General features: G+C 38.6%; 1 protein-coding gene across 1 annotated transcript in view; it reads left to right on the top strand.

Annotated features, from left to right (window-relative positions):
- The first annotated feature begins 8 nt into the window (after window positions 1–8).
- The window catches only part of LOC134531822 (circadian clock-controlled protein daywake-like), a 38,445-nt gene continuing 20,092 nt past the window's right edge, over window positions 9–18,361 (top strand). The window contains exon 1 of the mRNA XM_063367782.1: window positions 9–197. Coding sequence (XP_063223852.1) covers window positions 98–197 — 100 coding nt within the window. The 5' untranslated portion in view covers window positions 9–97. The remainder of the gene's footprint in view (window positions 198–18,361) is intronic.

Raw genomic sequence — 18,361 nt, 5'->3', positions numbered from 1 at the left:
TCAGCGGCCGCCAGGGGCGCGCGTGGACCAGTTCTCGAGAGCCAGCTCGTGGCAGCTCGCGGCGGCTCAGTCGGCCGCTGCGCCCATCCAGACCCGCATGGCCAGAAGCAGCAGCAGCAGCCCGGGGCGTCGCCTGCTGGCGCTCGCCTTGGCGCTGGGCGCCGCGACGCTCGCGCAAGCCTACATCAAGGACAAGCGTGAGTAGCGTCGCCGATGCGTCCTTCCCCCCTTTTCGGCCCGTCCGCCCTGCCCCGCCGAAAGACGTGCCTCGCGTTCTTTATTCCTCGACCATCTCGTGTCCCTGATACCGCCCGGTTGCACAATTGCGTCACTAGCTACAAATTTATTTCACACATTTTTTTTCCCCCTTCATTTCAACGAATGACTACCCTGTCATTACTAGAGACCTGTAAAATTCGCGGATTCATCTCGCGATAGGATAGAGTCCAAATACTTTTGACACATTATTTTGCTTCGGTGATTGGGCCACAGTTTATCTGAAGGACTCTGGGCCAATGAAAAAAAAAAAAAAACTTTAACAGAAGAATTAGCGAATCACGATCGTTCCAGTCAACAGGTGTTTACGAGTCGGTAACCAATCAGCAGACGTAATTTGCACGAGTGCGTAGAGGATCATGGAGTCTATCATTTAGGGATTTGAAATCGCGAATTTTACAGGTCTCTAGTCATTACACATTGGCAGCATGGTTTCAGATCACGCGCTTGGAGGGCGGATAATACAAATAAATTGACTAATCAAACAAATTGGGAAATTTTATGAAAAAAAAAAACCACAGCAAAACCTTTTTATATATATAAACTTGCATTCACACGGGAACTCCATCGATATACTATTATGTTAGTCACACGAGTTCAATACAGTTTCGAATCCTAGGGCGGTCTACGTGACAGCTTGGCCGGACGTGTACATTCAAATGAGAGACGGCGCTAAATTGAGCTCACTTAACCTTTAAGTGACTTTCCTTGAGCCGTACGCCCTAGCATATTCTTGGTAACGGTACTAAAAATCAATGGAAGTTTTTTTTAACCTTTGGAATTGTACGGGAAATTTAACGTGAATCCATGGTATCGCTCCCATATTTGTTCAGAAGAAAGTTAAATAGATAATTATGTTTCCCATATAGTTATATAGATTCATAACGTTGGTCAAATTTTTGGAAACATTACTAGAAAGTTTATTTCTGGAGAGGAAATGGAACCCAATATTTCTTTTTCACAACGCGGACACTAATCACCATTATAACGGACGTAAGATATTTCTTGTGGAATATCGTCTCTTTTTTAACCCACACGCAAGAATTTTAACCAGAATAACTAAGTAGGTACTTTGCCAAAACTTTAATTAATCCTCCTGATATATGATCCCATCTGTCAGAGCAATTAGGAACTGTCAGCTGGACATATTTTAATGTTTTGCAGCTGCAGGTGTATCGCGCACTAATCATGAGCCACAGTAACGAGAAAGTTAAAGGCAGATTTTTTTCAAAAATCCCTGAATGTTTTTTTGTTTGAATTTTAATTTTAATTATCGTTGGCAAAGAAACTGATTATAAACAGAAATTTTTAATTCGTACGTAGATCCTCTTTAATAAGTTAAATGGTTTCCTATTTTTTTATTATTACATACAAAAATGTTTTGTTCATTAGTAATTTTTCATCTCTAACACGTTAACCACTCTCAATTAATTTTTTAATTGATTTTAATTTGTAAAGTTGACAAATGGTTTACTAATTTTGACACATTTATCAACGATTCAAAAATAAAGAGAGGCGCGGTGGTTGGTTGAGTGGTCAGCACACTTGCCTCCAACCAAGGCGACCTTGGTTCGATTCCCAAAACAGGATTTATCGCAAGTGGGAAATGTGTCGAACGTTGCCGTGGCCTGTTAGTTTTCTCGGGATACTCCCGTTTCCTCTCCCAGTTCATTACCTTCGCTGCTTTACGCCCCATCTCATCTCACCTCGCGCATTCTCCAGGCTGGCCGGAACGACAGGTCAGTCCCTCGAGTAGGGCAGCCGGCTCCTGTGAGTGTCAGCCCCGTGCCATCCATGCAGACCCTGCCTAATGCGGGTAACCACATGTAATTTTGAATTTGCACAGAAATCAAACCCATGCCTTATCAGGTACTCGAACCCAGAACCCCTCACATCGAAAGCTGGAGTGCTTCGAACTGCGCTATGGAGGTCATCTCGCCAGCTTGCTTGGTTCCACGGAAAAGCTTGAATGGACACGTGTTACGTTAAGTTATATAAGAAAATGTACTGCAATAGTATAGGTTTTTTGGATATCAGGCTGGTTCTCATAAGTTATCATCAGCGACCCATAAAAGTAAATTTATTTTTAGGCACCAGGGTAGACTCCTCAATCTTAGAACACGGTCGTTTATCCGTTGGCTTCTTTCACATCTTGCTTTCTGCCCGGGTTGCATCGGATCGTATCCTGTGATTTCCGTGATTTTGTTTTTCTACATTGGCTTCCTGCGGTCTGTGTCGCGTCACTTCTCTCAAACGTGACAGTTGTCGTAAGTAATACCGATTGTTTAAGGTATTTTTCTTCCACTGTTGTTCTGTCAACCACGTTAGTAAACAACATCAAGTGGTAGTTGTCAGTGATTGCAAACAAACATTATGTGTTGCTTTGCACGTGAAAGCTGGGGAATGGGTACCACGCTGGTACTATTTTTTTTTTGAGAACTGTCAAATTTGAGGCAAGTTAATTGTCGCAGGGTTTATTCCTACAGGGCAGGCCAAATAACCATGATCACGTGAAAATGATTAAGTATGCATTATAACTTGAAAAAAGAAACGTAAGTATTTTTGTATGTCCCTACTAATGAGTCGTGGCGAAGGCAAGGCTTGAAAAATCACCTCCTCCCACCCCCCCACCATCCCGCAGCGAGAGGTCTGCAACTCTTCGCGTCCCAACAACAAAAATACTCGTGTGACGACATAAAGGTGTTTACGTGTTGAAGATTATCTCTCTTCCCAATTTGAATTAATTTTTTTTAACGTGAATGCATTTTACAGAACCTTCGTTCCGACACAGCAGGCTTGCGACACATTTGTCAGGAGTCCAGTCTTGTCAACAGGAGAAAGCAAGAACCTGCCTTGCCAAATCTGGATAAAACGACCACTCTCTATTCTCAAGAGCATATTGGATGATGTGTTGATCGGATCCCGGAAGGGGGGAATGAATATAATATGGTTTAACAATGCCTTCTGCAATTTGAAATTGGGAAGGATATTTTCCACAGGCAAATAATCAAAAATTGACCAAACTGAACAAAAGGCCATTGGCTAATTACACAGATTTTTTGTTTGTACTTTCAAAACATATTCATTTGTAAACCAGTTTCCAATAAATTGTTTGTTGTAATAAAATAATATTATTGTAAATTTGTGGAACATATTGATATTTTAATTTTGGCATCTATAAAATACGTGTTTGGAAAAAAAATAGTGATCATTACTTGTCCAGCGTACGAAAATTGAAGCTATTATTTTAAATGTTGATTTATGATTTATGCTAGCATATAATTTTTAAACCACGGAAAAAATAATTGGATATTCAACAATTTGACTTTGTGTTTTAATTATGCTTATTAATGTGCTCAGTAAATACTGGAAAGCTATTCAGAGAACGGTTTACAAATAACTTTAACTAATGTTGGTAATGGGACAACACAAAGCATTAATGCCCGGGCAATAATCCAAACCTAGTATTACTGCGAACAATTTTTTTGAAACAGTTGCTTTGACGTTAATGTATTAACTATATATATGTATTTTTTTAAGTACTTCAGTTCCTTTTACAAAAAAATTACAGTGTGGCCACCAGAAGTTCTGGTCACTGAACAGACAGATACGAATGAGAAACTGACGAGTTAATGAATTTCGTTAAAATCTCTCAGAATATAACCCACTACTTTCTCCATTGTTTAGTAATTCATCACCTAACCACTTGGTGAGTCTCGAGCATGATATTTTGTAACAAGGTAACTACATCCTGTAGTATCGTAGACATTACGAGTTCGGAAATCGTGAGACTATAATTCAAACTGCATTTAATTCCAGAACGTCAGCTTCGCAATGCAGCTACAAAAGTACGTAAGCTATCTGAATGTTCGGAGCTTAGATCACGCTATCCGACTGTAAACACAACTGTCACTTTTAGTTTTTTTTTTCTTTCTTCGACTTACTTTCCTATCTTCGGGTTCAAATATCATGAACGGAATTTTAAAGATTATTTTTGTATAAGTTTAGTGATAATGTTTCAAATAAAATTATTATATTATTTAAATAGTGATTTTGGACTTACAGTCATTTATGTATAGTTTATAAATCCCTATTGAAAAAAACTAACGAGCCATTCTATAAAACTTATTCCAGTTGAATGTTTTCTTTACCACCACGTTTTCTAGAAATAATTGGCATTCGCTTACTACACAAAGATATTTTATAATAATAACTATTGCACCAAATTTATCTATGATCTTTGCGGCAACGAGTATTTAGGACATTAGCACAATTGTTCCCTAGTTTGCTTGACGTGGTAAACTTGCTAGACGCATGAAGCCTAAATCGGACTTAAAATTAATTGAAGCAGCAAGCATGAAACTATATTAAGAAAAAAATATTCCAAATGAAAGTTATTACCAAAGTTTCGTGGCTCTGGTAATATTTTTAACTTAATATTAAGGAAAATTTAAAGAAGCAGGTGATGATTACAATGATCATGATTTAAGGAAAATTTAAAATAAATTTTATTAGTAGGGCTTTAAATATAAGTGATCCTATTTTGATGAACTTACTTGTTTAATATCATTATTATTTTTTCCAATACTTCTGTATATTTACAAGGAAAATTATTTATGAGTTTTTACAATGTTTAAAATCAATATTTTTGTCTCCAAATTATTAAATACACTTACGAATGAATATAAATGATATATTTACTACAAATAACTCCACATTTATAAAATAACAACATAATTGTTTAACCAATGGGTTCAATTTTAATATAAAATTTACGAAAAAAATTACTTATCAGTTTGTTTCCAACGGTAATGTTTCCTAAATGCTGAGAAATGAAATGCCTTTGTATTGCTTCTCAATAGTTTGAACATCTGCTGCTTTTATTTTTAATTTGACAGTAAAACATCAAATGAAATTATATCAGAATAACTTATTGTAATTTCGTTATACACAACGAATATTTTTTGAAGATTTAAAAAAAATATAATTTATAAAAAATGTAAATCATGTTAAAATATTAAAATAATATAACTCAATATAGCTTGGAAACCCTTAATACGTATTATTTTTTTGCTTGATGTTTTTATGGGATTTTGCAAAACCATCATGTTATTAGTAATTAACTTACAAGATCAAATACTGATGGAAGCCATAGCAAGGAGGAAAAACACAAAAATATTCATCATTTTAACACTCAAATTTACTCGCCATTTTGGGCAATTTCATTTTAATGCCCCTTTTTTAAGAAAACTTTCAACGGACGTTCTACTGTATAAGCATTGCATTTTGTATTTTGATCTAATTTTATCGCCTGACTTTTACGTGGTATCTGAGACAGAAAAAAATCAATGATTTACGTTTGCATCCATGATTGAGATGTGGACAATAACTGTAAGTTTTTATCTGATATTCGACAACCCCAAAATACAAATAATATATTTTTAAGTTCTTATAATTTTCGAAAATTTGCTTTATAAAAACTTATAAACAGAAACTTAACTGAAATTCCAATACGATGGGTTAAAGCGAGCCTGGAAGGGGAAAGGCAGGAAACGGCAGACGCCATCTTGGTTTCAACATTTCGTAGGTCGTAGCAGTTTTTACGGTTTAGTTTTCAATGTACTGCCTCGTTAGATCTACTGGCATGCCTATGAATAAAAGTGAATTGCCGCTACACATATTTTCTCCTTTGAAGGGTTTTGTGTGTAAAACATTTAAGGGAATCGTTAAAACTTTAATAATAATGTCAACAGACGCCAAATGGTATGACGATTGAGCAAATATTAATGTGAAAAATCTGCCTTAACGATTGAAAAATTGTCTATTATAAGCTTTAAAAATGCCTTTCATGATATGTATGAAATGGTTGAAACCAGTACGGCGTGTTTTTGATTCTACCTGCTCCCCTAGAGGTTGAGTGTCACGTTAAGCTCGGAGCCAGAATGCGGGACTACTGGCTCGGAAGCGCGCCGGCGCGGTGTTGCGAAAACAAGTGAAAGTGAGCGAGCGCAAAGTGTTCGCGACGTGGAGTGTTGCCCGGTACCCGAATGACCCACTGCCCCCCCCCCCCCCCCAAACTTCCCCTGTCAGCTGGCCCCGCCGGACGAGACTTCCACGCGACTTCTCTTCGTCTGTGGCCCCCCCCTGTCGCTCCGTCGAATCTTCGTCGCCAACTTTATTTCACGAATGCGGCCACCGATTCCCTTCATCGAATAAAGTTGGACAGAGAACCTCAAATATGTTTGCTATCTTGTCGCACCACAAAATTTTTGTTATGTCACTGAGCTTACTCAATTTTAAATCATATTGTAATATTAAAATAATGAATCACAGATCTAAAAAAAAAATTGGTTGTCTGTAAAGTCGGTTTACGGACGATAGTTTAACGTGACAACGTCATAACAAAATTTGATGAAATGATTGCTTACTTTATGAATAGAATTGAATAATTTTTATTTTAATAAGTAATAAAAGAATAAATACTTGAAATTATACTAGTAATCAGATTTTTAAAATGCAAGAATAATTAACCTTTATTGCCGAAATTGATGTTGTAATAAGCAATGAAAACCACATTAAATTTTCACTTCAATTTATAAACAGTCGAGTGGAAGAGAGATAGATGCGGCGCAAGCGTACAATGAGCGTAACGGGACACAGCGTAACGGAACAATGTGCGTAACGGGACACAGCGTAACGGAACAATGTGCGTAACGGGACATCTTTTCGTGCGTGCAGCCGGCGTTCATCGATTTATTAGAAGTTGTCACGTCAAAAACCTTTTCATTGTTTTTTTTTTTTTTAAATAATTCTTAACACTAAAAACATTTCCAATTATAAATCTCAATGATAGTTTAAGATATATAACTTTACATTTTGATGTGCATAGTAGTATAGGTTGGCCAGTCCTGCACTTGGATTCGGAGTACTGATTGGTGTTGGGGTTTGTCATATTGGAGTCTAATGTCACAGCGGCTATATTGGATTACCTTGGACCCGGCAATCATTTTAGATGACCTTAATGGTGACTTTAGAACTTGACACAAGCAGCTATTTTGAATTGCAACATGCCCGCCATCTTGAAGACAGCCATATTGGGTTCTGACATTTTACTTTATAGAAATTTCCACAATTGCCATTTTGATTTCTAGAACTTTTCTTCATTTTGTTTTCTATTACTTTACGCCATCTTGGAATTTGCTATTTTGAATTAAGACATAATGTTCACCATATTGAAAATTAATAATTAATTATTATCCAAAACACTTCAAAATTTATAAACAATTTAGTCACAAATTTAGTAAAATTTTATTTTTAAAACATACTTATGTCACATATATTGTAGTCCTCGAACCTAGTGAGGGCAAAAAAATGGCTATGGGTCCTTCCTACATGAAGGCTACCAGCAGACTTACCTTACATTTTGTTTTCGTTTGGTAGAGCTATGTGCCACCATATTGTTGATTTTTACCGAGTAAATTTTAGTAGTATTTATTATCAGACCAACATAGTATCCCCCATCTGGTCAGCCATCTTGAAAATCTGTAATTATTAACTTAAAATTTTGGGGAAAATTTTAAATATCGTCAAAATAATGACTTTTTTAGATATTTATTTTATATATTTATGGTAAAAGTTTTGAATCGCATATCCAAGTCCATCCCTTGATCCTAAGGGCATGATCCTGAATCAATTTATCATGTGGTATGTGATGCTTGCTGTTTTAACTTAGTACATCGAAAGATCCTAAACATAACAAAAATTGTGATGTAACAATGAATTATGATAGAATTATCAAATCTAATAAATATCTGAAAATTATTTTTTTCATTTCCTAGTATTGTTTATATTATAATATTTGTTTTTGCTATGTTCAGAATGTACCACAGGATCAATTATAAAGGATCATGCCATCAAGGATCAAAGTATAGACTTGGATATGTGATACGCAATAATTACCTTTATTTATTTATTCGATCCATTTCAGTCCCTTGTTTGGTCCTAAGTCGATGCGAAAAAAATATTTATGTTTAAAAATACTTATTCTCGAGTTTCTGTATGCAGGCACATTGGACTTTCAACCTGTTAAATTTACGTTGTGTAATTCTTGGTCATTTTATTATATTCTTGGTAAATAATACAATTTCACCCTTAACGTGCATAAAATAAGTTAAACCTCAAAAATAACTCCGGCTTAGGGGAAAATTCACAGGTTCAGCATTGAGACATTTACATGTGACGGTTTTGATACTCCTGTTGTACGGCATGCCTTGTGTTATCAATAATGCAATTTTGTTAAAAAATAATTATAGTTTGGGGAAAAAAAGGGGGAAAATATTTTAACATTTTCCCCTAAAATTATTTTCGTATCTTTATCACACTCGGCATTATTTTTATGAGTTATAGGTACGTTAAATTCCGTGTCCTTGTTTCGCATTATAAGTTTATTTGCAACATGAGAGCACATAAACTAGCACGGTACCGAGGTTAGATATTTACACATCGCTGGCGATTACTGGAAAGACTCGCTCGCATTTTCTTTTTTACTTCGTGAATATAATGAAGCGCTTTATAGTAGCACTAAACTCCAATAGTTCGTGACTTGTCGTTAGAGCGCAGCTATTATTCCCTCAACAATTAATACGATCTTATAGTCTTAAATGATAAAATATTGTTGTTTGTAATTTACGATTTTTTTAAATTTATTTTCTGGAATATTGATTAGCATATTAAAGCTGTCGTAACTGTTTGTCGAGGATAATATTACATGCGTGCTAGGAAGCGAGGCAGGTACCTGAGTGGGCCTTTCCAGCGAGTCTGGCCAGCGGCCCCGCACGGGTGCTGACGTCACGTACGCTATGCCACGCATTCCCGGCCGGATTACAAGGGTCTGGCTAACCATCCCCCTCCATATCCCGCCACGGACTGCTGCCAATGGCAGTTTAAGCGCCCTGGGAGTTCTGCAGGTTTCCCGAGGCCACCACCTTTTAGGACTTTTTGGGAGTTGAGTCGGCCCGGGATCACGTGACACGTCACAGCCGCTCTCGTCCCTTCGAGAAGGACTCCACAGGGATATAAGCGACGAAGCCAGGCTCCGCGGGAGTTCCGCGAGTTCAAAGAGCGCGAGTTCGGAGATTGCGCGAGTTCGGAGAGTTCCGCGAGTGAAGGGAAGTACGACATGGGCGAAGAGGGCGAGAGACTTCCTCGAGAGTGGCGCGACGAGGAGCGACGGGATCGATAGAGTGCGACTGATTGGCGCGAGACTGTGTGTGTGTGGTCAGGCGCGAGGTAAGAGGCGAACCACTGTTGAGCCCAGCTCTAGTGAGGAGTGCGGTCTATGGAACTAGACAGACAATGAGTGACTAGTGAATAAATATTTTTAAGTGCAAGTGATTGGTGATGAGATATTTTTAAGTACAATTAATTATTAGTAATGTAAATATCAGTAATTCATAAAAGTGGTAAAATAAATTAATTGGGTTATCCCTTACGAACCCATTTCCCCACATTATTCGTAAAAATAAGGGGAAAAAAATTATATACATCCTATGTTTAATATTACAAAATGTTTTCCAATTAAGATTTTTCTAGGCATAATTTGAAATTTATTAATCTTAAAATTACTAGTATCAAATATTATAGATTTACAATAGTTGTTTTCTAAAACCGATTTAGAACATTCACTTCAATATTTAACTAACCTTTATTTTATGATTTTAATAACAATCATTTTTCGACACACTTGAATTATATTAGTTACTATAAATTCAATATATTGTGTCTTAATGTGTACATATTTTGAAACTGTTCGCAATTACAAAGTTACATAATTAGAACTTGCCGTATACTCAAATATTATTTTCATCATTACAGCTAACAAGAGGTGCTGGGACTGTGAATGGATCAAGAAAAAATCACAGATATTCAAAAAGAACAATCATGTATAGAAAATTATCGAAAAATATAAGAATGTAATCTCTAGCTTATACATAACTACTGCCAGCATGCTAATGCTACTGGACGAATCTTTAACACAAGTAAATTGCACGAATCTAATTCAAATGAATGTATTCAATGAAGTCAGTAGTTCTAATGCATATGATTCGGGTCACAGTCGCGTTAACGTTTGTTTTCCTAACCCAACTAAAAACTAAGTGTATTTGGGAGGGGTCTTGGTAAGGAGAGAGACTAAGTACGTCTCAGGCCGAAGCCTATACGCTCTAATCATTCAGGGTTTAAGCCATGCAGGAGAGGAAGCATGCATCATGTGCTAGGAGGGGTTTGGCCAGCCATGGCAGCGTTTGGTGCCATGACTAACTCCCCTCACTGAAGATTCTAGGCTAAGACTAGATAGGTTGGTCCCAGGTAAAACCTGCATAGACACAGGGAAAACCCTGGGCACTTTCGTGTGGGATGTAAAAAACTAGGCAGGCTGGTTACAGGAAACAGAGTGATGATTCCGCAAAAAGAGTTGGTCAGAGTAGAAATAAACTACTAAGCAATGGGCGGGAACTTGGGCATTTCTGTCCGCTTTGGTTTTGTTGGGAGTTACTGGTATGTTGGGGGTGACTTTCGTCGTTTCCCGCCAGGCTGCCAGTCAGCTCGTGTAGCTAAAACTAAATATTTAGCGTACGCTTGTGTAGACATTAGTAAATTTAATTACGTTAATCAATCGCGAGCTGCTGCATCGGGCCTCACTCCAGAATGGATAGAGCGCCTGGTCGCCTGTCAATGGCTGACGGCAGTTAGTGAAATTTTCACAATCTGTCATTGAAAAGCCCTTAGCAACAACGTCTACGCTTCATGAGCTACGATAAACTTAATTTAAATAAGTAAAACCACGAGTTGGTGCATCGGTACACACTCAGGAGTGGATAGAGCGTCAGGTTTGCCTGTCGCCAGCAAAAAGCAGTCGACAGTTTGCGAAATTACCCGGTCCTTCTTCACGAGTCCCTAGCCTCAACGTCGCCGAAACGTCACTTGTTACTGTTTTAGAAAACTGTTGTGTTTGTTTCGTCTTTTCGTTTTATCATGTTTTTGTCTCGTTTTGACTGTTGTGCTGAATTTTTTTGGGTTCAATATTTTTGGCTGTCATCATTTGTGGGTTTTTTTTCGTTCTCTTCTGTTTTGGAAAACTATTGTGTTTGTTTCGTCTTTTCATTTTGCTGTGGTTTTGTCTCGTTTCAACTGTTTTGCTGAATTTTTTGGGTTCGGTATTTTTGTACTGTCATCATTTTTGGTTTTTTTTTCGTTTCGATAGTCTATTTCTCTTTGTTTTTCTTTGTTTGTTGACCATATTCATTTTGTGGAGTATTGTGTGGTGTTTATATCCTGACAACAGCAATTTTTTGCATAATTTGTGTTTTTGACATTTGTGTTTTTTGTAGTTTTCTTCTACAGACATACATGTGAATATCAATGGCGTATGTCCAAAAGCTTACATCAAGTCATGCACTCCCATTGCACAAAAATTTCAAAGATAATCTCTATTTTCTACGCTTTTTTTTAATCTACGATGTTGTACGGGATGTAATATAGCTCAGTCCAGGTGTGTGAAATGTCAGCATAAGCGTGTGTATTGTGCTGGTATATTTATTGTCAAATAGGTTTACGCAGGTTTACGCATGACCTACCGGGCGCAATGCTAAAGCATGTATGCAGTATTTTCTCGCCGGTCCGCAACCGCTGGGTTGGGGTCTGACCTCGCTGGTCACGCGGGGCCAAGTTATGCATGAATTTTGCATCCCGCATGTAAGTGCCCAGGGTTTTCCCTGTGTCTATGCAGGTTTTACCTGGGCCAAACTTATCTAGTACCTATTAGTCTAGAATAGTCAGTGAGGGGAGTTAGTCATGGCACCAATTGCTGCCATGGCTGGCCAATCCCCTCCTAGCACACGATGCATGCACCCTCTCCCGCATGGCTAACCCCTGCATGATTAGAGCGTATAGGCTTCGGCCTGAGACGCACTTAGAGTTTGTCCCTAATCCAGACCCCTCCCAAACACGCTAAGTTTTAATTTAGGTTAGGAAAACAAAAATAATAAAAAAAAATGCACGCGGGGACTGAAGGCCCTCCAACCCTCAGCACGGCCCTCGCCGCCGTCAGGCGACAGGGCTTCCGTTGCGCAACTCCGCTCCGGCCCGGCGCAGACCGCCGCTTTCTAAAACCAGCCGCAGAGCATTCGCAACCTGGTGGCGCTGCGCCGGTGCTCGTCTACTGCCCCACTTGCAAGTGCGCACAATGGCGGGCCGCTGGCTGACTGGCTCCCGCGGGCCCCAGGCGCGCGTCTTGGGCAACAACACGCACTTGGGCTCTCGGAGCACACCACAGCGCCGACAGGCGGTAGCAGTATGCTGACTGTGAACTGCATCCGCGTTCACATTGCAATCGCCATCTTCCGGGTAGCAGTATCCCGACTGTAAACTCCATCCGCGTTGACATTGCAATCGCCATCTTTCGGATAGCAGTATCCTGACTGTGAACTATAGCTGCGTCGAAGGCGAAGGGCTCTCCGACGTTTGGGTCGACATTGCACTCGCCATCTTCCGGGTAGCAGTATCCTGACTGTGAACTGAACTCCTTCCGCGTCAAAGGCGGAGGACTCTCCGATGTTTCGGTCGACATTGAAATGCCATATTCTGGGTAGCAGTATCCTGACTGTGAACTATTTCCGCGTCGAAGGCGAAGGGCGCTCTGACGTTTCGGTCGACATTTCAATTCACCATCTTCCGGGTAGCAGTATCCTGATTGTGAACCACTTCCGGGTCGAAGTCGAAGGGGTCTCCAACGTTTCGGTCGACATTGTAATTCGCTATCTTCCGGGTAGCAGTATCCTGACTGTGAACTCCATCCGCGTCGAAGGCGATGGGCTCTCAGACGTTTCGGTCGACATTGCAATTCGCCATTTTCCGGGTAGCAGTATCCTGACTGTGAACTCCATCCGTGTTGAAGAAGAAGGGCTCTCAAACGTTTCGGTCGACATTGCAATCGCCATCTTCCGGGTAGCAGTATCCTGACTGTGAACTCCATCCGCGTCGAAGGCGAAGGGTTTGCCGACGTTCGTTCGACATTTCATTCGGTATTTTCAGGGTGGCTAGCAGTATCAGAGACCCATAACCTAAGGATGGTGACGGCATTTTCGACTTAAACGTCATTTGACCTTCAATGCGTTTTCAACCTTTACGCCAAGAAAAATAATATACGCTTTATTTTTCTGAGTTGATAAAAAATTAAATTTTAATTGCTAGGATAATCAATATTACAATATCATTGAGTTAAATGCATTTCAAGATTTAGTCAAAATTATTTTTTTTGTAAAGCCATACATTTTTTTTAAAGTGGGAATCTCTCCTCAAACATCATTATAGTCTGACTTCGGGCTTCTTTTATATAAGTTTCATTCGTGTAATTATAAATTGAAATTAGTATAAATAAAATATTGTGTTGAATTAGTTTTGCACTATTAATTAACTACTTTAAAAAACGTTTCATCTTACTACCAACTCAGGTATTTCATATCATCCAACAATACTTACCTTGTTTTTTACCTCTTAACGCCACATAATGATTTCAACAGGAAACTTACTTAAATAATAATACATTTATTACCTGTAGCTGTAATTATGTAAGCTACATTAACTGCACCCATAGTGAAATAATGCGCACGGAAGAAACCGGTAGCGAATTAATATTTTCTAAATTTGGATGAAAATGCATTAAATGAATGTTGTACCTAAAACTTTAATATTTATTATTTGGGTACTGAGTAACCAAAATATCATAACAGTTGTGGCGAAATTCTTTATTCAGACGAATTTTTTTGAAGTACTTCTAGCCTGAAAATTATCTCGATGTATACTGAACCACAACCGAACAAGTCTCAGCATCGCCGAGAGTAACGCAACTTAAATTATTTAAGTGCGCAGCAAGTTGCCTATCACTAGGCGGGTGGAACTACCCATTGTCTGGCCATAAGGCCATGAGGAGCCATAAAACTTAAAAAGTAAGCGCCAGCAGGTCTTGTGACTGTATACTCGATGTAATCGCAATACACGTGGCAACACTGTCTTCCTCTGGTTCTCAACGCACGTTCGTATTCGACGGAGAAGATCGACAACACTGCTCCGTGATTTCATTGTTTTTAGAGGACAAAGCAACAGCCCGCCCGCAACTTTACAGAGCCACGCATGCTTCAGTGTTTGTACCACAGTTTACCTGAATGACGCTTAAGCTAATGAAAAGCCCTCAACAAAAGAAGTATCAAATCACAAACATTCCAGTTGACAGTTGTCATGAGTTAGCCAATGAGCAGATGGAGTTTAATCCTAGATGTAATTGAAACCGCAATTTTTTTCAGTCCCGACCTATAGGCTATAGCTTAGGGGAGTTTAGTAAGAATTTACAAATGCAGACTATCTGGAAGATTTAGTTGTGTGGAGTCTCTGTGCGTATAAGCGCGTGACGTGATACTGGGATCACAACAGAGCCTGCGATGCGACAACAAAACATCGCGCCTTTGTTTCTCTTTTTACCAGCGCGACAAAAAATTGGGTTTTATGTCAAAAGTTTATAGTTGTTACATACGCACAAAACATACGGGGACGCACCACAACGCCGAAATACCACAACGCCGAAATGCCAAATTTACCACAACGCCGACAGCTATAAAAATGCTGTGTACCACAACGCCGAAATACACTAACGCCGAAATACACTAACGCCGAAAAATATCATTGCAGGACTGCCACAAAGGTTAGGTTAGGCTAGACTAGGTTAGGTTAAACTAGGTTAGGTTAGACTAGGTTAGACTAGGTTAGGTTAGACTAGGTTAGGTTAGGCTAGGTTAGGTTAGGCTAGGCTAGGATAGGCTAGGTTAAGTTAGGTTAGGTTATATTACGCTAGGTTAGGTTAGGTTAGGTAAGGTTAGGTTTGATTGTGGTATTTCGGCGTTAAGGTACATTTAAGACACACACACAAATTCATTCAGTTGTTATTTCGGCGTTGTGGTACACAGCAGTTTTCTAGCTGTCGGCGTTGTGGTCAATTCTGAGATTCGGCATTGTGGTAACGACCCAAAAAATACGATAGCGATCTTAGTCAGAACAAATTTCAAAAATTTCACATATAAAGTTAAAAAGTGAAGCTTTAAAACTTATAACTTTTTTTTTAATTAAATTGATTTCAGTATTGTCACTTGCGCGACGCAATGGAAAAATAAAATATTTTCTGATTCGGGAAGTCTTTCGTGTCCGCGAACTTGGGCACACTGACGTCATAGATGTTTGGAAAGTGATTGGTTGTAAAAATATTTTATTCGCTATGCGTCCATTGCATCATGCTCTGCCAACGCTATTTTGTGATTTACCGATGAAAACTTAAAAAATTTAATAACGAACTAAATTATTTTTATGTGTAACATCCTAGCTCTCGGTATATGAAATTACGTAGGAGCAATTTTGTGAATGATACGAAAGTCGCATGGAACGGAAATGTGTAACCACCGTGCTGTCATTTTTTGTGGTGGATGGTAAGAATCAAAGTTCACAAAGTCAAAGATAAACTTTATAGCATTAACTGTTTGATCAGTTTTAACTAGATGGGCATTGTTTTGATAAAATTCCGTTACAAAATTCAGGACCAAAGCCTTTGGTTAGTGTATATGTTGAAGTCTTTTCGGTTTTGTTGGTTCCGTTTCATTAAATAGCTTAAAATTTTGCTATGAAAATCGAAAGATTAGATAGTCGACGTAGCTGCTCCGACAGTGCGGAAACTATGTGTGATTCACGTTAATAAATGTAGCTGAAATCTCAATTTCCGTATATATTTGTCACGCCCGACATTTTTTAAAGGATTTCTGCGTTAAATTTTGTGTCCGAGTTTCGTATTATCAGTGTATTTGCAACCTGAGAACACGTGAATTTGTTCGTTACCGAGGTTATTTGTTACACATCTCTGGGGAGTATTGAAGGATTCGATCACACGTTTTTTTAATTTTAAAAAATAAAAAATAAAAGTTTAATTAATTGACGGGGAGGAAGTATTGATACCTTCACTTTTCACGACCATCCAGTTGACTGGGAAAATAATTTGAGGTAACTTTCACGACTGCGTTACGGAACAGTAAATAACCAAGTAGCGTCGTTGGTCGGCGTCCTTGTGGGAGGACTTATTGGGTTCGTCGGAACATACACGGTGCCATTACGCCACACTTACGGGCGGGAGTTATTGCTCCCCCCTCCCCCCTCCTTCAAGAGGCCTGGCATCGTCTGACGCAACACCGCGTCGACAACCGGTGCATACTAAGTTGAAGGCCACGCGAGTCTGGATGCATGTGTGTTACTGAGTCGGGATGATAAGCGCGACGCTTGCTGGTATTTATAGCGAGATATCACCTCTCCGAGCAAGGCTATGAACTAGCGCGCAGTCTTCTCGTCGTCACAGTAAAACTGTTAAATTGGGTGGAGAAATAAAGATAGAGGTGTAATGCAAGTCCCTTAAAGTGCTTTCAAGAATCCATACCGGTTGTTTCACGCGCTTAAAAAATTACTTTGAAAACACGCCTTTTAGCCATTTTAACTATTCTAAAAATAAAGTTTGAAAACCTAATCCGAAATCAAAAGTACTTTTCGGCTCTCAGCGAATTCTTAAATGATTTTCGTAAACAGACCCCACTCGGATATTTTAGTAGTTTTGAAATCGCTTTGTTTTCCCTGGATCTCTGCGCGCCGTGTGTGTGTGTGTGTGTGTGTCCATGCAGGCAGGGGCTTTAAGAAGTCTTTCGAGCGACCGGGAGAGAATAAATATAGTTTAAAAAACTAAAGAAACATGCTTTTAAAGATTATCAAACTATAAAGTAAAAAATAATTTTAAAATTTAATTTATGACAATAATATATAAGCAATACTAGTATAAATGAGAAAAAATCTTGAGGCGCTTTGTGCCATATTTTTTGTATATTAAGCGCCCCATGCTTTTTTCTCATTTATACTAGTATTGCTTATATACTATTGTCATAAATTAAATTTTAAAATTATTTTTTACTTTAAATTTTGATAATCTTTAAAAGCATGTTTCTTTAGTTTTTTAAACTATGTTTATTTTTAACTTTTTAGTTTAATTTTCTTTAAAAGCATGTTTTTTTTAGTTTTTTAAACTATATTTATTTTTAACTTTTTAGTTTGATATTCTTTAAAAGCATGTTCTTTTTAGTTTTTTAAACTATATTTATGTATAATTATCATAGGGGAATGAGTTACCGATACTACCTATTACCATCTGAGATAACTATTTGGAGTTGCAACTTCACAAAGAAATGGTAAAGTCTCTCCGAATCATTTACAGTTAGATGTATGGATATAATCTTAGAATTTACCGAGAAAAAAAACCGTCTTTTTTTTCGGCGTGGCCGGGAGTAGAATCCACGATCGCTGAATCCGAAAGCTGACGTCACAGAAGTCGCGCGCCTTAGACCGCTTGGCTAACGAACTTAATGAAATTGGTGGGACATTTCACAGTGATGAGTCACTCACTCTTAGTCGAAAGAGCTACAGACGGACAGACAAACATACAGGTGAAGCTAATATAAAGCATGTAAAAAGTATGTGCCTCACATTATAGAGGGGAAAAAAATTAATAGAGATAGGAAAAATTCGCGGATTCGTTTCGTAATATATACTAGGAGCCCAACCCGTTCACATTCATCGTGCTGCAGTGTGATTGGACCATACAGTTTATTTACCTGAAACGAGTGTGATTGGACCACAGTTTTTTTTAAACCTGAAATGACTCTAAAGGAACAGTTTCACCGATGGAGTTCATGCGTGATTTCGAGTCATAAGGTGGGTTTGATCACCGTTCGACCACATTTTTCTGCTGCACCACTGTGCTGCGAGCGCTGAGCGAAGATCATTGTGAAGTTCTGTGAACCGACTGCCGGGTCGGTTCGTGGCGATGATCTCGGATCGACACCGTGGGAACAGACACGGACTTTATGCAGGTTAATTTAATGTTCAGGTAAAAATTAGAGCATTATTTACAAAATCTTAGAGCATAAATAATACAAGTCTCACCGAGAGCAAGCGTGCT

The sequence above is a fragment of the Bacillus rossius genome, chromosome 5, assembly GCF_032445375.1.
Source record: "Bacillus rossius redtenbacheri isolate Brsri chromosome 5, Brsri_v3, whole genome shotgun sequence".
Taxonomy (NCBI): domain Eukaryota; kingdom Metazoa; phylum Arthropoda; class Insecta; order Phasmatodea; family Bacillidae; genus Bacillus; species Bacillus rossius.
Note: the sequence above shows the minus strand (reverse complement) of the source record. Positions and strands in the feature narration are given on the sequence as shown.